General features: G+C 41.7%; 2 protein-coding genes across 5 annotated transcripts in view; one reads left to right on the top strand and one right to left on the bottom strand.

The window, feature by feature from the left end:
• Positions 1-1,786, top strand: part of CSTF3 (cleavage stimulation factor subunit 3) — a 63,713-nt gene extending 61,927 nt beyond the window's left edge. The window contains exons 20-21 of the mRNA XM_019738568.2: positions 563-623; positions 1,071-1,786. Of these exons, the coding sequence (XP_019594127.1) occupies positions 563-623; positions 1,071-1,273 (264 nt within the window). The 3' untranslated portion in view covers positions 1,274-1,786. The remainder of the gene's footprint in view (positions 1-562; positions 624-1,070) is intronic.
• Positions 1,787-4,770: 2,984 nt separating this feature from the next.
• The window catches only part of TCP11L1 (t-complex 11 like 1), a 31,421-nt gene continuing 14,669 nt past the window's right edge, over positions 4,771-21,522 (bottom strand). For 3 of the 4 annotated variants that reach the window (XM_074336189.1, XM_074336188.1, XM_019738579.2), the window contains 5 exons: positions 19,563-19,699; positions 17,033-17,229; positions 13,220-13,401; positions 11,312-11,484; positions 8,188-8,571 (listed from right to left, as the gene is read on the bottom strand). In XM_074336189.1, coding sequence (XP_074192290.1) covers positions 8,369-8,571; positions 11,312-11,484; positions 13,220-13,401; positions 17,033-17,229; positions 19,563-19,699 — 892 coding nt within the window. In that variant the 3' untranslated portion in view covers positions 8,188-8,368. Of the gene's footprint in view, positions 8,572-11,311; positions 11,485-13,219; positions 13,402-17,032; positions 17,230-19,562; positions 19,700-21,522 lie in introns of all 4 variants that reach the window. The other variant, XM_019738577.2, reaches the window with a different exon arrangement.

Genomic DNA, 21,522 nt, shown 5'->3' with positions numbered 1-21,522 from the left:
GCCAAGACATAGAAGCAACCTAAGTGTCCATCAGTAGATGAATGAATAAAGAATATGTGGCACATACTCTTCAACCACAAAATGGAATATTACTCAACCACAAAAAAATGAAATCTTACCATTTGCAACAATAAGGTTGGACCTAGAGGATATTATGCTAAATGAAATAAGTTAGAGAAAGACAAATAACACATAGTTTCACTTATATGTGAAATCTATAAAACAAAATAAATGAATAAACAAAACAGAAACAGACCCATAGAGACAAACTGATGATTGCCAGATGGGAGGCAGGTTGGGAGTTGGGTGAAAAAGGTGACGGGATTAAGTACCAATTAGCAGTTACAAAAGTCACAAGGATGTAAAGTACAGCACAGGGAATATAGTCAATGATGTGGTAATGTATATGGTGTCAGGGTACTAGATTATCAGGGGAGGAAATCACCTCGTATAAGCGTCTAACCACTATGCTGCACACCTGAAACTAGTATAATATTGATTGTCAACTGTAATTGAACAGTAAAAAAAAATTTTAAATAAAATGTATTTGTTGTCAAAATAGGGTCCTTTTGTACAAGTGGATGAACTAATGGAAATTTTCCGAAGATGTAAGATACCAAATAGTAAGTGATAAAAGTGCCTTTTCTTAGAGTGGAATTCACATTGTTGTCTCCTATGCAGGAGAGATTGTTTTTCTTCGCCACTGAAGTTTCCAAAAGCAGCTAGCCATCGTATAGAAGTACAAAGAAACCTAGGAGTGATCCAAACTCTCTTTGGCACAGAGAGAATTGTTCATATTCTAATTCCATGAAGTAAAATGTCATAAAAGCTCATTTTTTCTATTTATGTGAATGTGCTCTATCAGACTTGGCTTATGAAAACCATTTTATTAATTTTAACAGCAGCTTTTGTCTTTTCCTTTAATTATTTAGTCAGTAGTACTATCCCATGCTTTGCTAATAGTAGGCTATGAAGTGAACTATAAAGTATCCAAAGTAGTAGACACATATTCTTTCATAGCAGGGTAATTTTCAATATCTTCCAATGTGCTTTATGTTTTGTTTCGATAGCTGTTGAGGAAGCTGTGAGGATCATTACCGGTGGAGCCCCAGAGCTAGCTGTGGAAGGCAACGGCCCGGTGGAAAGTAATGCAGTACTCACCAAGGCCGTGAAAAGGCCCAATGAGGATTCAGATGAGGATGAGGAAAAGGGAGCTGTCGTCCCCCCTGTTCATGACATTTACAGAGCACGGCAGCAGAAGCGAATTCGGTGAAGCAGGCTCAAAACCGGCCTCTGAAAGAAACTCTTATCCAGGATTCCCTTTTTGCCTCTTAAGTCATATGTTTAAAAGAGACAATGCTTTGTTACAAGGTTCTTGGAAACAAAGTTGTATTGTCATTGGTGCCTCTATCATATGGTTCTTGAGAAAAAACAAACCAACCTGTGTGAATTTTAGAATATGGAACAGACCTATGCTCCAAGCAAAATTAGGTTTTCAAAAATGTGAGAGCAGTACAAAATGGCAGAACCACATTTTGTTCCCTCTTCAAGGGTGTCTCATATGTGCCGCTTGAAGACTTGTGAGTTTTCAACAGTTTTATTTTAAAAACTGGATGGCTTATGATTGTAAAGCATTTTATCACATTTTCTGAAAACAGTTGTTCTCGGTTTGCTTATGTAGAGTCCTGCCTTATTGTTTGTTTTTATTTATGGCAGAATGTACGGAATCTGTTTTGTAGTTTAAAATTTTAAAACAATCCTTTAAAAAATAAAAGGATCTCAAAAACATCACTCCTCTTTCTGCTGCTTTCATTTAAAACTTATTTAAATGAAGCTACTTATTTAGCCAATACCTTTTCAAAATAAATATCAAGGCAGAGTCATCTTATATTTACTGTGTGTGCACTTAATTACATGTCCTCCCTGGCCTTTTTCGTTGCTAACTGAAATATAAGGGATCCATTTTTAAGAGGCAAACTAACCGTTTTAGAAGTCCTTAAATATGAATGCACTTTCCCCAATTAACCTGGGGCAGATTGAGATATTAGCATGTGTGGGAATTCCTTTAATCATCCACTGTCTTTTTTTTTTTTTAATTTATTGGGGTGACAATTGTTAGTAAAATTATAGATTTCAGGAGTACAATTCTGTATTACATCATCTATAAATCCCATTGTGTGTTCACCACCCAGAGTCAGTTCTCCTTCCATCACCATATATTTGACCCACTGTCTGTTCTAACATAAATATATTTCAGAAGGGTGCTCAGTGCTGAAGAATGTTTTTTTTTTCATCAGCTAAACACAGATAGCACTAAAGAAAACTGTTAGGTTGATGCAAAAATAATTTCGGTTTTTGCAGTTATTAACCTTTTAAAACGTAATTACTTTTGCATCAACTTAATACTACAGCCAATTAACCAAATTAATTACAAACTTATCATGCAAATTAAGCTCAAAGAATTAGGTTTTGCTCATCAACAAAACAATATAAAGGGTACAAGTAGTACCATATAGCATAGATTTTAAAATATAGAAATATAGAGATGTATAGAATCTTTCCTGAAGTGCTATTTTGGATAGTGTTTTGAAGACAAAATGTTTTCAGATACTTATAATGGTTTATAATAATGTGCCCATAAATGAGAAAACAAAGGCACATGAATGTGCATGAGAAATGATCTTTATTTTAGCATTGTAATAAAGAGAAAACATGTGCGCCTGCATGCATGCATGTACACACACACACACACACCTACACACCTACCCACCCACCTACCTTGGTGAAAAGTGCCAGCAAGCATTGTTAAGGCCATTGTGTCTGTTATTAATATAATTGCTCCTACTGCATTTATTTCTAAGATTTTTCTTCTAGAAATTATCTGATCTTTAAACATAAAAAGGATGATTTCTTGTTAGAAGAAAACATTTTCTAATGTTCTAACCGTTCTAGATATAAGGAATTTTTAGTTTTTAATATGATTCTGTCTGAATATTTGATAATTCCTTTTGTAAACACAGTTGAATAAGTAGCATGATGTTGGACATTTGAATTTACTTTTGGAACTCTAATGTGCAGACAGACTCTCAGGGGATAGCCAGTCCTCCAAGTCAAAGGACTCATATCTGTATTGCTAGACGCAGAGAAATTTCCAAAAAAAATCCATATTTTTCCTTTTTACAGAAACAATGACAGAATCTCCCCCACAATTCTAGAACTGGATTAAGAACTGCAAGTCCTTCCTAAACAAAAATTAGTCAAATTCTGGCCTTTAGCACTAAATTTCAAACCAGAGGTTATGTCTGTGTTGCCACACCTGGCAAAGTAAAAGGCCATAACTACCTAGTAGTAAATGCAAAACTGAAAACCAAATTGTACCACTGGGAAAGAATGAAAAGATACATCACTTTTATCAGCACATTGACCTTGGTCAATAATTACGAATTCATTTGGTAATTTTATAATCCTGCATTGGCCTACATTTAGTATGTAAAACTAAGTGTTAATTTACACAGTAGTAAAAGTATAATTACCATGTTCATAAATTTTGTTTTTTTACATTTCAATTCCCAAAACAAACTTCATTAAAGTTGGTAGTTCTTCCTTGACTGTGACCTTCAGCAAGTGAAATTATATTTACTTAAATAAAAATTTCATAAGTCTTGAAAGATAATTCATAGCAAGTAACGAAACTTAGGTACCTGTTAAATATTCAACAGAAGTGTGATAGCTTACCAAGCTTTGGGAATAAAAGTCAAGAAAAACAATTCAACAGTTTACTAAATTTTCTTCCCTGTCTGAGCCCTGACCAAAGTTCTGCTTTGAACATAAGGAAGACAGTCCTTTAAAAAGAGGCAACAGGGCGGCCAGATGGCTCAGTTGGTTGGAGTGGGAGCTCTCAACAACAAGGTTGCTGGTTCAATTCCCTCATGGGATGGTGGGCTGTGTCCCCTGCAAGTAAAGATTGAAAACGGCAACTGGACTTGGAGCTGATGGGCCCTGGAAAAACACCCTGTCCCCCAATATTCCGCAATAAAAATTAAAAAAAAAAAAGAAAAAGGCAACATTGGACAGCCGGTTTGCTCAGTGGTTAGAGCACAGTGCTCATAACACCAGGGTCACCGGTTCAATTCCCACATGGGCCAGTGAGCTGCATCCTCCACAATTAGATATTGGGAAAAACTAAAACAAAACAAAACAAAACAACAAAAAAAACATGGAGCTGATGGGTCCTGGAAAAAAACACACTGTTCCCCAATATTCCCCAATTAAAAAATTTTTTTTAAATAAAAAGAGGCAACATGAATCAGAAACACAGAAAAAAATAGTTTGCTTCCATTTTAAGGGTGCTTTTAAGTGAGAAGTTGCACTTAAAGCTTCTCAATGTTTTGTTCAGATATGACAAACCTGACAATGGTGAAATCTGACTATTGCTGCTAACTCCAGACACATCTGATTTCAAAACTAAACACTCCATCACACTGGGCCTATAGATTAGTTCTGGTTCTTAGGTTCAGAAGGCAATATAGTAAGGTATGACAGAAACCCATACTAGGGGCAGTTTTAAGTAAAATTCTGCCCTGTTTAGATTTCTGACACTTATTTTCTAGGACTTTAGCTATTTCTGAAAGCATCAGTTAACATCTGATAGGCTAATCAAGCTTATTGGGCTTAAAGCTTTCCCCTCTCTCATCCCATCGAGTTGATTTCAATACTATGAATAAAAGGCTATCCACTAAAATAGTTATACAACACAGAATCCAATTTAAATGCAGTTGCAAACGTCATTGTAGTTCTTTATTTAGAGTATGTTTTCAATGAGATTATGCCTTTAAATATGAGTGTCATAGCCCATCACCCATTACCATTCAGTCATCCATTCATTTGTTCGTTCATGCATTCATTTAGTTCAAACAATAGTACAGAGGTGGAGATGGGGAGAAATCACTGGGGTGGAGGTGGACACTGGGAGATACGGTAACACTGCAGCTCCAGTAGGAGATGATGAAAGGAAATAATAGTCTTGGGACAGGACAGGAGGGAAACTACAGGCCTGTAAGACGTGCCTGAGTGAAGGGAGGTTGGCACCAACAGTTAATGATAACAGATGTACACCTACAGGTAGAGGGTATGTGCTCTCCTTTGTCATTAACAAAGGAACTTACAGTCCATGCACTAAGCATTCTAATATCCATTATCAAATGCTATCCTCACAGGAAGTGTGAGTTGGTATTGTTCCCATTTTTACAGATGAAAATACTGAGGCCAATATTTTGCCTTACTGGCCATAAAGTAAAACTAGTAAAAAGGCAACACAGGAAAGACTCAAACCCAGATCTTCCTCTAAATCAGGAGCTTTGTGCACATTCCTACTGCAGTCCACTTAAGTTATGTAAGTCAGATTTGTCACAGAATGTCAGAACTGGAAAGGAGTTTCCAGGTCAAGTCTGGTCCTTTCACTTGTAGGTGTTAGAAATGGGTCCTGATTTGCCTCAGCTAGTATGGAACAGAAATGGGATTAGAACTCTGGTTTCTTGACAGCTCCCCATCTTGGCACTCTATCACCCTGCCTCCAAATGAAAACAAACACAAATGTTAGACATATAAATCTGGAAATCAAACAGCAAACACCTATTTCTTTTGAAACTCTCCAGGAAAGTTGGTGGCAGCAACACCTTTCTATTCCCAGGAATTTTAAGGCTTGGAGAAATTAAAATAAGCACTGCCACAAAAACAGAATTGCGGAATAATCCATTTACAATCATCAGCCAGTATGTTACCTTATATGCCTATTACGTCAAACTTAATAACTTTTCTTCACACAGAAAAAAGTTCTTATTACCTATATTGTCTGCTGCATTTAACCAGTAAGACATCCTATCAGTGCGGTTCTTACCTGAAATATATTTATAGTTGGGTTACGTGGTTATATAAACAATCACATGTAACAGCTTGCTTTAAAAGTAATGAGATTTAAAAACAAAAACACCTAGACTAATAATCTATCCACCCAGCTGAGAGCTGACAAAGTAGCAGTTACTGCTCTAGACATTCATTCATTCATTCGACTGTCAAATAAATCACTTGTTGATACTGACCTAACACTCAGGGCTCTCGGTTCTATCCACATGTAGTAAAGTACTACTGCCAAATAAATTTAGCAGTTTCATAAAAGACACGTTTCCACAAACCCATTAGGCAGGAAATCATGTCAAATCTAATCAGTATGCACTATATAGAACCAATTCAATATGGAGGGATAATTTATATGCCATAGGATATTTTGTCTTGGAGGGAGAGCTAGAGAGCTGTAGGGAGGAGTTACAAGTAGATGCTTAATCATTTCCTGAGTGACTAAATGAACTAAGTGAATTTTCCTGGCCCTTAGTGATAATCCCATGAGATTCCAGGAGAAAAACTAGCTCACTTATCTTCAAAGAGCAACAACGAAACGATTCAATATGAATACTGTGATTCTGAACTTTGCCTCCTTCATTCTTGGCTTTTATCACTTGTAGAACTCCACCAGTGGAAACTGAGGTAGGGGGGTCATGAGAGTCTGTGAAGCTCCCCATTAGACGATACGCATTTAAGATTTCAAACTGCCCAAACTTTGTCAGTTTGGGAACTCGCGAGGGGAAAAAAAAATTTTGTGACAGTTAACAATTACGAAAGAAAGCAAAAAGAAGAATTTTGGATATTTAGGAAGAACAACTGCGGGAAGTAGTGATCCACCTGGTGTATTTGGGGGTAAAGCTCCCTTCCTTCATTCTTGGAGGGGGAGGCTGAGGTGGGCTGAGTGCTGCACCCGCTCGGGTTTCCCAGCCGGGGAACTGATACCACACAGCCCATGAGCACAGCTGCCATACAGCAACCTCACCTCTGGAAACCATTCCAAGAGGGACCGCACTGAATACACTATAAAAGATACGATTTTGTTCTTTGAAAGTTCTACTTACTGACCTTTTGTCCCTTTCCAATGAAACTAGGGAAGATATGTCCTTGAGTCTAAACTTGAATGATATGACGTCTGACCATATAATGCAGCATACATTTCTGACGGCAAGTAAAAAGCATGTGGCATGTATGTGGAGAAATCATATTCTCTTAGTACAACCATTCACTCCTCCAAAGCCCGGTATCACTGGACGGTCTACAGGGTAAGTGTCCCCTGGCTGCCCAGACCCTGGCCCTCACTCCACCCACACCCTTCGTCACCTTTAATAAAGGGACTCCTTGCATTATTCACCCCCTGCTGTCCCGGCAGTCGCAGATCACTGCCAACAACCGCATGGCTCTGCTCCTAATAAAATGTCTGAAATACACACATGCACATGCACACATTTTATTTTTTTAATACAACAGGTCATCTATGAAGCCCAAACTCCCCTTTCAGTCACAGGCTATGTCAGGAATTCTGGTCACTGAAGTTCCTTGAAAAATACTGCTCAAAACCCAGGGATTTTCTGTGACTTCCTTACCAAAGAAATACGTCAACGTACACTATTTTATCTGAAACCACTTCACTCTAATTCTGGAATTCTAATCCAATCAATAACATCTGTGCATTGTGTCAGACTGAATTTTTCAGTAAAAACTCCTGACATTTATTTCCTTTTATAGTACACTAACATATATTTAAAAATATAAATATTTCCTCTTTAACATTCAAGGCTTAAAAGTCAAAGAATTTCCTTTCTCTAGATCCCATAAGTCACAGTCCTATCATCCAGGCTCAGGAGTAATTTTGGGTAAAAGAATAAACTTTTCAAAATCAAGTAAGTCTCTTCTAGAACAAAAGGGCTCTGGAGCTCTGGCTAGGTCAGACAGGGAGAAGCAATAAATGGGGGGTCAGCGGGGAAGGCAGTAGGACTGTATAAGCCCTTCTAACACAACATACCTGGAGGGACGACGGGTGGGAAGCTCTGCGAGAGAGGGGCAAGAGTCTAAACACGTCATGGCTTAGTTGCTTCCACTCCTGGGTGACTGTCAGATACTCTTGGGTGTGCGAAAGAAAAACTACCCAGATGGCAGATGAGAGATCCCAGCCTCCTGGGAGAGGCAGCCACAATCATAATGGGGTAGGGAGGGGGTAGAGACACAGGGCAGGCAACCATTTAAAAACTCAAGATAAGGAAAAGCTTCTTTGATTTGTAAACTTTCACTCATAAATACAAACCCTCAAAAGAGAAATCAGTGCATTTTTCAACAAGTCTTTTCAACAGTGATACACAATAGTCTTCCTTTTGGAATCAATGCTACTAAATACCAATGTACTAAATGTAGCCATTTTCCAAAGCAATGTTATAGCTGAGAACAGGTATTCTGAGTTGAGTAGATCATACTGCTGCTGTAGGGAGCACACATGTTAGGGTCTGACAAGGATCTTACTGAGAATTGCATCATAGTAGGGACTGAAGACCATCTTGTTATAGTTGACCAGGCGAACGAATTTAACGGCAACTTCCTCCAGTTCTGTTTGGACCGGACCCAATCCCCCAGGTACTGTGGGCAATGGCTTCTGATGACCTGACGCAAGGTAGGTTTCTAAGAAGGTCAGGATTCGGGAATCTGGGATAGAAAAGAAAGCAGTTGGTTGTTTCTTGTTTGGGGTGACCTTACAGACTTCTGATTATGCTTCAGTTTTTAGCTTAAACGTCACCTTTTCAGGAACGTCTTTCCTGACCACCCCCTAGATCAGGGGCCCACAGCACCTTGCACTTCTGAACAGTCATCACATGTGTAATGTTTCCTGCCTCCCTCTACTGGTTAGTTTCAGGAGGGTAGGAACCATGCTTATCTCGTTCATCATTCTCTCCCCAGCATCCAGCACGCTGCCTGGCATGGAACCTGGTCCCAGGAAAAGATCAAAATACATTTGGGAAGCGAGGATAAATGTATGAATGAATAAAAGGGGACAAGAGTGTTCACAGGCTCTGCTCTCAGAGGAGCAAGACATACTGAGACCAGCATTAGCCACTGAAGACCCCAAATTCCAGCACTGTTGGCTGTGATCTGTCTTTTCCCACTGAGCCCACATGAAAGAAGCCTGAGCTTCCTTCTTGAATGCCACGATGGAAAGCCATGGAGTTGTGGGCATTTGTAAACTTGTCCTACTCTGAGGAGTAATCTAGGTTGATGGTTTTTTAGCCCATTCCCCTCTATGACACGTCTGTACTCTCCTGTGTATAAATGAGTGTGTGCAAGCCATATTTCTTGTAGATTTTATTACAAAAGCAACAGGGACATTCATATTGAATAAGCTTGTGCAAACTTCATGCCCACCCTGTGCCCTGGGGAATCTCTCAGGTACAAACGACTTAGACCCTTTGGGACCCAATAGCTCACTGACAAGAGAAACTGCTGACCGAATGAGTCCTATCACCCCTGTCCCAAAGACAACTTGGTTTTCTGAAGGTTCCCAGAGCTGGAAGCCTCCCCCAGAAGTGGAGACCCTCAGATCATTCCTCCCCGAGGGCTGGTTTGTATCCCCATGTTTACAACTGGCTGTCACTAAACAACCAGGCTGTCAGACAAAGAGCGGCTCATTACCAGTCGTCTTATTTATAGGCACTTTCCTGCATTTCTACCAAGGTCGATAATATTAATGGTCTGATATTAATTTTTGCTCCAAAAGACGCATTAGAGCTGATTGTCCAGCTAGGTCTTATTTTCGGGAAAATACGGTAGAAGAAGAAGCAGGACCATGTCACTGGTTCAGCCTCTACTCCAACCTGAAATCTGATAACCATGGATCATTCAGCTTTTGCTTGAAGCCTGCCAATTTTTCACTATGTATATGTTGAACACGTATCATAAAGAAGTTGAGGAAGAAATTCAAAATTAATTAAATTACATTTAAAGATAAACCTGAATTTTTAAAATTAAATAAACATTGCATTCCTTGATCAACCAGTGGACAGATTTTTTCAGAGTGCCACTGCAGCGATGATGAAAAGTAATAGCTAATATAATACAGTAGTATTTTTAATAGCTACTCATTTATCGAGTTTTATGTGCTGCCAGCGATGATGGCAAGCGCTTTATACTTGTTATCACCTGTAGTCCTCTCGGCAACCTTGGAAGGTTGATGGTATTATCTCCTTTTCAGAGATTAGGAAACTCAAGTGTCAAGTCACTTGCTCAAACTACACAGGAAGTACATGTAAGGAAAGCTTATACTTCTCCTACACTAACCCTGCGCTTCTCCACACTTGAAACACTCTGACACCAGATATGGGAGAGGTTTCCTCGCGCCAAGCAATGCTGTGACTCCAGCTGGGTGTCCTACAATTTTACTCAATTCTCACACCACCTGGAGATAGATAGCGTCAGATCCCACAGGTTAAGGGCTCAGTCCAATGAGACTGCCCCCACTTCAGATGCTAATCACAAGTAGTAAATCCCCAGGTCACCCACAACTGCTGTCCGCCTTGGCTACAAATCAGAGGTTCCCATCACCTTCTCTCCTTTGGATTTGTATTACCAGTATTTACAAGAACAGCTCAGAGAACTCAGGGGAACACTCATGTTTACCGGTTTATTATATAATAAAGCACATGATAAAGGACACAGATGGACAGCCAGAAGAAGTGCTGCACAGGGAGACCTGGGAGAGTCCCGAGGACAAGAGATCTGGTCCCCATGGCGTTGGGGTGCATCACCCTCCCATTACCAACCCAGAAGCTCTCCAAACCCTGTACTTTGGGGATTTTTATAGAGACTTCACACACAGGTATTTCCAGCCCCTCTCCCCTCTCTGGAGAATGGGGGGTGGAGCTGAAAATTCGAAGCTTCTAATAATGGCTTGGTCTATCTGGGGACCAGTCCCCATCCAGGAGCCCACCCAGAGTCACCTCATTAGAACAAAAGACCCTCCTACCACCCAGGAAATTCCAAATGATTTAGGAGCTCTGTGTCAGGAACCAGGGTCAAAGACCAACTATTAGAACCACAGATGCTCCTAGTACTCTTATCACTTAGGAAATTACAAGGGCTTTAGGAGCTCTGTGCCAGGGGGCAGGGGGCCGGTATATATATATATATTCCCCCCCCCTCCCTGTTATTTCACTGGAGCAGGGTTTTGAATCAAGGTCTGTGATTCCAAAGTCAGAGTCTTCAGAACAATGATGGCTGCCTGGTCACTTGCTCAAACCTTTGGGTTGCCCTAATAGCACTGTGGCGATGAATCACTCTCTCCTCACTCACTGGCCTGGTAATCCATCGAAACCCTTTTAGATTTCTTCAGAGGGCCCTGTCTGCCAGCCCTTCTGAGTGCACATCTCTGCTTCCTGCCTCCCCCGAAACGTACCCATGATCCTGCGGATGGGGTCGTCAGGACTGGCCACGGCCTGGATCTGGCCCTTGAGCACGATTTCTTTGTCCATGGTAAAGGGGGCGAATCCACACTGGGAAAGGCAGCTGCTCACCTCCAGGCAGACTTTCTCCCCAATGGTAGTCAGGGCATCCTTCAGACGGAAGGAGCTTGAGCAGAGAAGGGAAAGGAGAAGCCAGGGAAGAAAGAACACATAAACAACGTGAACATCTACCCAGCTCAAACAGCCTGATAAGAGTCACAATAACCAACTCATGGACTGACATGTTCAAAGGGAAAATCTGTGACTCTCTTCCTTGCCCCTGACTTCTCAGGCTGTGTATACCTGACTCAGGGGGATCTCTCTCTCTCTCTCTCTCTCTCTCTCTCTCTCTCTCTCTCTCTCTCTCCAAGAAAGGACAGTAGGAAGAGGAGGACTTCAATTACATCAGAACCAACAACCCAAAACTCAACTTCTTGCTAGCATCTGTGTGGTGAAATAAGCCTGGAATGGACTTAAGAATATCTTGAATATCTCTGAAGCAATATACAAGAAACCAGAAATTTGGTAGTCGTGGGACAGGATAGGGAGAGAAACTTTTCCTTAGACATCTTTTTTCCTTTTTGATTTTTGAAACACGTGAGCATATTAACTACTTAAAAGAATAAATTAAATTGAAATCCAAAAGTAAATAAAATTCGCACCTGGATTTCCTGGGACCCCCAGGCTCTCCTAGAACGTCTATTGGGAGCCTTCCTGCTGGTGGGTCTTCTATGGGAAGGCAATTGCCTTTGTTCTGGGTCTTGATTGTTTGGACATTAGAATTAGTGGGAGCAAGTGTGCAAACCCTGAGTTTCACTGCTGGTACCAAGTCTGCCAGCCTCTGGCTGCCAGGGTTAAAATGGCAGTGGCTGGACTCCTAGGGAAGCATGGGACAGGGCCCCTCAAATCAGCACCTTTGACAGAGCAGTTCTACTGGAGGGGGACCTAGATGACAGCCCAGAGTTACACCTCAGACTAGGCCTCACCTCAGCAAACACCTTCTTGGCCTAAGTCAAGACCAAGAACCGCTAGTCACATGTGGACACGCCCTTCACCGCACTCAACACCCGCATGCTTTGTGCAAATTCAGCAACAAAATTCCTCCATTTTGTAATGATGAGAAAGTCTGGGGGCATTCCCTTTGAAGAATCCTCCAAATTGGACCTTGTCAGATAGTGTTTACTCAAAACCATTCAAAAATATTCTATATGCTGCAAACCACATAAATCACCTAATCTGACTTCACTGTTGGCGCAAAAGTATGGATGAGTGCTGGTGGATAAAATAATCCATTTATATCAAGCACAAAACGTCTATGAAGAATGTGCAAAGGGCAGAAAACTTGAATCACATGCTTGTAACTCTAAGGAATACAGGTTATTTCTTATCTGACCTTTCCCGAGGACTGTGCTGTCCAAACTGTTAGCTGGTTATGAAAGCAATTCAATGGGTAGCAACCAGTGTTTTTTAAATGGAATACAACAGAAATATCAGGATGTATTAAGCATAGTTAGGGTAAGTTTCGCTTTGTGAAATTTTTATCTCAGTTACATATGTGTCTAAGTGTGTCCTGGATCACAATAGAAAATGAATTTCTCACTATGGGTCCTGGTCACAAACATTTGAAAGCCACTATCCTAGAGCCTTGTGACCTCTTGAGTTCGCTCTAACTTTGACCAGATGGCTCTGAATCAAGTCTGCCGGGGCGAAGAAAGTTGGAGGGCAAGGTTTCCTCTCAGTTCCTAGTGAGTGGCCCCAGATTCTGCCTTATACTGGGAGACCCCCATTCTAGTATGCTCTCTGCCACCCGCTGCCTCCCATCCATTCATTAAAGGTCCACTCCACAGCTCTGAGCCACTTACGGTAGATGCATATCTGTTAGCAGAATCTTCACAATCATCTTGAGTTTCTCAGCAAAGTTGGCCTGGCTGGCAATTCCTGAGGCTGCCATGCTGAATGTGACCAGCAACACGGCCCCCAGGATGGTCAGTTGCTCCAGCTGGAGCTGCAGCTCTTGGAAGCGAGACTGGTCCATCAAAACAGTCTGTAATGAAAACACAAACCATCCCTGAGCTGTAAATTCGGGCTGGCCAGCAGAGGGCAGTGGGGCCTCAGCCCCCACATACACCGCCAAAGTTTCCCTCAGGATTTTCTACCATGTTTCCCCAAAAATAAGACCTAGCTGGACCATCAGCTCTAATGCGTCTTTTGGAGCAAAAATTAATATAAGACCCGGTATTTATTATATCATATATCATATCATTTCATATCATATCATGTATTATATCCAGTCTTATATTATATTAAAATAAGACCGGGTCTTATATTAACTTTTGCTCCAAAATACACATTAGAGCTGATGGTACAGCTAGGTCTTATTTTCGGGGAAACATGGTAGTTATTTCAGAGCTATAGGGAGTCATGTGTGAATTATCCTTTCATCTCAGAGCTCCTTCTTCCTTAAAAAGGCCACAGCGGAGCGCACTCACTAAGAGCATGACACAGACGGGCTGTGAATCCAGACTCCGACGTATAATAGCAACATAACCTCACACAAGTTTTTTCAACTCAGTCCTCGGAAAAATGAGGATTCCTACCTCACAGGGCTGTTTTAAAGATGAAAATAGACTGTGCATATAAAGCGGCTGGCAGAGCCAACACTCAGTAGATAGAAGTTATATCATTAGACAGGAAAGAGTCACGCAGTACAGAGCAAGGGTGACCTAGTCATCCAGCTCGTCCAGGACTGTCTCCGCTTTACAACGGAAATTCCCAAGTCCTGTGGATTACCAACACCAACCGCTGTAACAGAGGGAAACGCTCGGCCTCTGGGACTCATCTCCTTCCAGCCTGCCTTGTGTCAGTGGCCTCCAGGCGAACAGCTCCTGCTTAGTCATGCACACAGACATGCCAATCAGTAGAGGAATTCTGCTTGTGGTGTGAGTTTTACAAGAGCAGTTCCTCCAGTTTCCCCTTCCCCTGACGTAAAAGAAGCCTGAATCTGTAAGATGGATTTGAGGAACCACTAGGTCTCCCATCTTCTCCCTCGGCTCCTTCACCAATAAACCTTTCCTTGCTCCAAACTCGGATGTTTTGAGTTTTTGGCCTTTCAAAGAAAGCATCACGCACCTGGACTTTGGACCAGAAACACCACCCCTACCCACCCCCCAACTCCCCCCCCCCCAACACACACCAAACTAAGACAGTAACAATTTGTGGTCTTAGCCCAAAATTCTTCTCAGGAAGTAAAAACTATCTTTGAAGATGGAAACTCCTCTATTGTTAAACACAGATGCTTCAACAGACTTCTCATCAGCCTGTTTTTTTGCTGTCACATTGCTAGATGGCAGTGTCCTAGCTTTGATGCCTCCCAACGGTATGCAGTACATGAGTTTAGGATCCAAAAGACTTCCAAGGATCAATACCCAGAGTAGATGTCTGTCCCCAGTGAAAACACCAGCCTCCCCACAGCTATTTTTAAAGGAGAAGTGCCCTCCAGGAGCCAGCATGCCACTATTCAGAAAGGAACCTCCCCATGTCCCCCTCCTCCAAAGTTCAGCACCCTCTTTAGAACCTCCTCTGGCACAAAACAGGGAACTCAGAGGCAAGAGGTGAAACCTTTGGCTTGCAATGTCTTGAAAATAAAAACAAGGAACTTGCACGAGAAAGTTATTTAATTTAGAGAAGTAGCAGCATCTGAGTGAGGCTAGAGATCAGCAGACTGAGTGCCCTCAGAAAAGAAGGGGAGTCTACACCAAACCAGCTCTTTGCAGACAAAATGGGGGAATCCCTTGTTAGTCATCTCTCCTAAAGGACTACTGCAGTTAGAAGTACCTATTGTGAAAAAACATAAAAAGAAAAAAATACTGCTCTGCATAGAAGACGAAGAAGTTTCTTTAGATGAAACTGAAAAGCAACATCACTGCTACGGCTTTAATCCAGATGAGTAACAGCAGGACAGCAGTGCAGCACCACAAGCTGGAAGCCCCACATATTGCCGGTGGGATTATAAAAGGAGGCAACTATTTTGGAAAATGGTGTGGCAGTTCCTCAGAATTTTAAACTTAAAAGTCACCACAGGATCCAGCAATTCTAATTCTAGGTACGTACCCCAAAAGAACTGCAAATGTATGTTCACACCAAAACTTGTACACAAATGTTCAGAGCAGCACAATTCACAATAGCCAAAAAGTGGAAACACCCAAATGTCCATTAATTGATACATGAATAAACAAAATGTGGTATAGCCATACAATGGAATGTTATTCAGCCTTAAAAAGAAAAGAGGGCCGGCCCGGTGGCTCAGGCAGTTAGAGCTCCGTGCTCCTAACTCCGAAGGCTGCCAGTTCGATTCCCACATGGGCCAGTAGGCTCTCAACCACAAGGTTGCCAGTTCAATTCCTCGAGTCCCGCAAGGGATGGTGGGCAGAGCCCCCTGCAACTAAAATTGAACACAGCACCTTGAGCTGAGCTGCCGCTGAGCTCCCGGATGGCTCAGTTGGTTGGAGCCTGTCCTCTCAACCACAAGGTTGCCGGTTCGACTCCCACAAGGGACGGTGGGCTGTGCCCCCTGCAACTAGCAACGGCAACTGGAGCTGAGCTGCGCCCTTCACAACTAAGACTGAAAAAACAACAACTTGAAGCTGAACAGAACCCTCCACAACTAAGATTGAAAGGACAACAACTTGACTTGGAGAAAAAGTCCTGGAAGTGCACACTGTTCCCCAATAAAGTCCTGTTCCCCTTCCCTAATAAAATCTTTTTTAAAAAAAAAAAAAAAGAAAGAAAAGAAATGCTGACACACACTACAGCATGGATGAAACCTTGAAGACATTATGCTCAGTGAAATAAGCCAGACACAGAAGGACAAATACTCTATGAGTCCACTCATACAAGGTACCTACAGTAGATAAATTCATAGAGACAGAAATCAGAATGGTGTTTCCCACGGAATGGGGAGAGGGAAGAATGAGGAGTTAGTATTTAAAGGATACAGAGTTTCAAACAACTACTTGACTTGGAGCTGATGGGTCCTGGAAAAACACACTTAAAATAAATAAAAGTTAAACAAATCAATCAATTAATAAAGGATACAGAGTTTCAATGCAAAGATGGAAAAGATCTGGAGATGGATGGTGGTGATGGATGCACAACAATGTAAATGTACTTAGTGCCACTGAACTATGCACTTAAAAATGGTAAATTTTATGTTGTGCATATTTTACCACAATAAGAAAACTACAAAAAATAAAAATAAAAATAAAGGAATGATGTACTGATACATTCTACAACATGGATAAACATAAAGCTTAGTGAAAGAAGCCAGACACCAAAGGCTGCTATTATATGATTCCACTTATATAAAATGTCCAGAATAGGCAAATCCATAGAGACACAAAGTAGATCAGTGGTTGCCAGGGGTGGGGGGAGGGGACGGGAGAGTGACAGCTAATGGGTACAGGGTTTCTTTTTGGGGTGATGAAAATGTTCTGAAATTAAATGGTGGTAATGGTCCCATAACTCTAGTGAATATACTAAAAACCACTGAATTACGCAATTTAAAAGGAGAAATTTTGTGGTATATGAATTATATCCTGACAAAACTATTATTTTTTAAAAGTCAGCAGCACAAAAAGAAGTGAGCATATGCAGTGAGACTGGTCTGGAGCACCTACCTCAGGGAAAGGTCTCTGGAGGTGGTCCCATCTCAGGAGCCTCAGGTATGCATGATTCTGGACAGCAACGGGATTTGGCACAGGGCCCTCATCAGAGCCAGAGGCCCCTCCCCCCGCTGGCAGGGCATTTTTATATTTCTGATTCATAAGGTCATCTGCAGCTTCTTCCAACCACTGGGTGACAAAGTCCAGGGAATCTGTGGAAAACAAGGCTGTGAACTTTACTGTGACACTCAGGGGTGCTTCTCGGAATTACTTTGGGGAAAATCATCCTGGAGGTGTGGTATGGTACAGTACAGAGTATGGACTTTGGAATCAAATAGAATTCGGTTCAAATCACAGTATTGCCAATTACTGGCTGAGTCATCTTCGGCAAGTCCTACTCTGTCTGAATATCAGATTCCTAAGATAAGAACTGTACAACTTCACGTCATAGTCTGTTGTGAGGATTAAACAAGACAGTGACTACAAAGCACCTAGCCAGGCTTTGCCACCTACAGATGTTCAACAAACCTTCGCTCTCTTCTCTCCCGTCCTGGCTTGTCCTTGTCTAGATCTTAGTCTCCTGTCAATGTAGTTTACTTCCAGCCTTGCAGTAGGTGAGCTCTGTCACATTTGATGTGTATTATACGGCATCTGGAGCATTATCAGGGGAAACTCAGTTGTCTTTCATCCACCACTATGCTCTCCCTACTTTTCTAAGCTGAGTAATGCACTAGGGACTCTGAGGGACACAAGAGAAAGCAGATGAAGTTTCTGTCCACATTATCTAAGCAAAACGTTCCTCTGACAGGTCCTGGACTCTGTTGCAGCTCTGCCAGTAGAATCCACCTTAAAGCCAGTGGGCGGCCAAGGCCAGGGCTGGAGTTCACGCCTCACTGTTGCATGAGGACACACCTCTAGTTCTGTCAACACAGGAATCACACCAAGCTCTTGGTTCTGAGCTTCACTCTCCCTTCAGCTTTCTGCTGACAGCATTCTCTGTAGCCCACCAACTGTGAGTAATAAGCACTAAACTCTGACCAGCTCAAGGACTGTGTGTCGTCCTTCACTGGGCCCTGGCTGCATCTGGCTCTCACACTAAGGCTCTTCAGCCTATCAAACGGCAACCCTGGATGTCTCCTGAGGGGCAGTACAATACTGGTTGAGGAAGTGAGCTGTGTAGTCAATCAGTTCTGGTCAAAAATCTCTCAAAAGCTACGTCCACATCTGTAAAATGGGGTTTAAGAATAGGCCTACCTCATAGGCTTACTGTGTGAAGGTATATATGGTAGTGCGCATAACACCCTTGATGTAATAAACACTAGCCAATCTTGTTCTTCTAGGGCTGCTACTTCTACCTCTGCTCTTTCCTTCTCCTCCTGGCCCCCATCTCCGGGGCTGGATGAACTCTTCTGGTCAGACAACACAATCTATCCAGAGACAACCATTTTCATCTTATGACCAGCAAAGTTTGAGGCTAAACAGAACTCATAATAAATTGGATCTGAAGACAGGAATTTACCCAAAACATCAGCTACCAATACAGAGACCAAAAAAGCACCCTAGAAATGCAACACAGTTTTGGATTCCACAGTCATGTTTTTTCCTATAGTCATCTGAGAAGTTTATAAAATATAAGACTTTTTCTGGGTCTGAAAACAGAAGGTTTCTAAATATAAAACAGAAGCAAAGTGAAATTTCTTGATGTACCTCACAGTGGGGAGAAAAGTAAATTCAACGGTCACAAAAAGTCCGTCATGCTTTTAAAATCAAGGCCAAGCATACCATTTATCTCAAACCGGTGCCTTTATTAAAAACTTATTTCATTTAGGACTTCTTTGTCTTTCAAATTTCTATTCTTATATCTTACGTATACTTCAATTGCTTATCAGTTAAATTTTCTTTTCAAGTCGTAATGTCTTGTGCTTTTCTGTCTTCAATTCAGACTGTTCTCATATTAAATTTTAGTTTAGTTTTTTTTTTTAACAGGACTTTATTGGGGAACAGTGTGTACTTCCAGGACTTTTTTTTTTTTTCCAAGTCAAGTTGTTGTCCTTTCAATCTTAGTTGTGGAGGGTGCCATTCAACTTCAAGTTGTTGTCCTTTCAGTCTTAGTTGTGGAGGGCGCAGCTCAGCTCCAGGTCCAGTTGCTGTTGCTAGTTGCAGGGGGCGCAGCCCACCATCCTTGCGGGAGTTGAACCGGCTACCTTATGGTTGAGAGGACACTCTCCAACCAAGTGAGCCATCCGGGAGCTCAGCGGCAGCTCAGGTCAAGGTGCCGTGTTCAATCTTAGTTGCAGGGTGCGGAGCCCACCATCCCTTGCGGGACTCAAGGAACTGAACTGGCAACCTTGTGGTTGAGAGCCCACTGGCCCATGTGGGAATCGAACTGGCAGCCTTCGGAGTTAGGAGCATGGAGCTCTAACCGCCTGAGCACTGGGCCCGCCCTTTAGTTTTGTCTTGAAAACAATATCGTTATGCAACAAGCTATAGCAACTAAAATGAAAAAACACAGACAACAAAAGAGCACTACAAACATTAAACATACTTGGCTGCTTCTCCAAAAGCTCTTGAAACTTCTTCCTTTCGTATTCGACTGACTGCTGCATGAGATGTGGCCTAATGCTGCTGACAGAAAAGTTTGCCATATCGACTTTCATTAGGTCCAACACAGAAAAAATTGCCCTAAAAGAAAAGAGATACAAGGAGTTAGAACTGGGCACTTGGAAAATAAATAGTTTTAACAAAAAGAGATGAGCAGATTTGAAATTGTCTTCTCATGTTAGAAAGGGTAGCAAGAAAAGTTAGAAAAATCATGAGAAAGTAGATTAAGAAAAACAAATTTAGAAACATAAAAACTTCAATAATGGTTTCAAAAGACTGCACATTTGTAAGCTGCTTTCTGTCCCCATCCCTCTAGCCCTTGCCCCCAAGCAAACATAGCTCCCCTCACTGCTGTTCCTTGGCTCTGGGTCAGCTCTCATGACAGCCCCAGAGAGCCGAAGGAGCCCAAGACCCAAGGTGAAGGGCAGAGAGCTCACCACCCGTTCTCTGCTTTCACGTGGGTGAATTCACTTTCCTAGGAAAGAAAGAAAATTAATTCTCCTTTCTCCTCTCCTCTTACCCTAGTCTCTCTTAGTTTCAGGGAGTGTTTTATGTTCTAAGTCTGGTGGCATAACTGCCGTTTCACACTCTGAATGTACCCAATGGGCAGACTTGACAGTGCATTTTAAGAACCTATATTTAGGAAATAACCTAAAATACAGAAAAAAGTTCTGTGCATAAAGATGTTCACTGCAGGGTTAAATAGTAAATAATTATAGATAATTGTCCATCTTAACAGAGAAATAGTTAATTATATGCAAGTGAATAATTTGCAGCCATAGAAAATGCTTATGGGGAGTTTTTAAAAATAGTTTCAGTTGGTTATAAAAGGACAATGCAAGAGATCTTTGTGCTGTTGGAACTGTTCAGTATCTTGAATGTGGTGGCAGATACATAAACTTACACAGGTGATAAACTCATAAAAATGAATATACACACACAAAAATGTATACAAGTAAAACAGGAAAGCTAAGTGAGATCAGTGGATTTTACCAATGTTAACATTCTTTTTTTTGTAGCTTTTTTTTTTTTTTAAAGATTTTTATTGGGGAAGACGAACGGGACTTTATTGGGGAACAGTGTGTATTTCCAGGACTTTTTCCAAGTCAAGTTGTCGTCCTTTCAATCTTAGTTGTGGAGGGCGCAGCTCAACTCCAGATCCAGTTGCCATTGTTAGTTGCAGGAGGCACAGCCCACCATCCTTGCAGGAGTCAAACTGGCAACCTTGTGGTTGAGAGCCTGCATTTCAACCAACTGAGCCATCTGGGAGCTCAGTGGCAGCTCAGCTCAAGGTGCCGTGTTCAATCTTAGTTTCAGGGGATGGAGCCCACTATCCCTTGTGGGAGTTAAGGAGTCGAACCGGCAACCTTGTGGTTGAGAGCCCACTGGCCCATGTGGGAATCGAACCGGCAGCCTTCGGCGTTAGGAGCACAGAGCTCCAACAGCCTGAGCCACCGGCCAGCCCCACCAGTGTTAATATTCTAGTTGTGATATACTGCAGTTTTGCAAAATGTACCATTGGGGGAAAATGGATAAAGTATACTATATTATTACAACTCCATGTGAATACACAATTATCTCAATGACACTTTCAAATAAAAAATAAGTGAAATGATTAGAGTATAATGTTAACAGGAAAAGTCAGGCCTGCAATGCCCACCAGAAGGTCTTCTTAGGTTCAGCTGAACATTCAGACTCACAAGACTACCACAGGTTTGGCGTCATCTACTCACACAGCTTGCCAACACATCAGCACCAAGCATTCCTCTTCAGCAAGAATTACAGTATCAGCCACAGCATCCAACTCAGCATGTGGTGAATTTTAAATTATGGGTGAATGTTTTTCCATCTTGCTAACTTTTCTACATTTTATAAAATGCTTGCTTAAAAAAAATTTTTTTTTA

The sequence above is a fragment of the Rhinolophus sinicus genome, linkage group LG06 (assembly GCF_036562045.2).
Source record: "Rhinolophus sinicus isolate RSC01 linkage group LG06, ASM3656204v1, whole genome shotgun sequence".
In the NCBI taxonomy this organism is placed as follows: domain Eukaryota; kingdom Metazoa; phylum Chordata; class Mammalia; order Chiroptera; family Rhinolophidae; genus Rhinolophus; species Rhinolophus sinicus.
The sequence above is the reverse complement of the archived record's forward strand: the minus strand, read 5'-3'. Positions and strand labels throughout refer to the sequence as shown.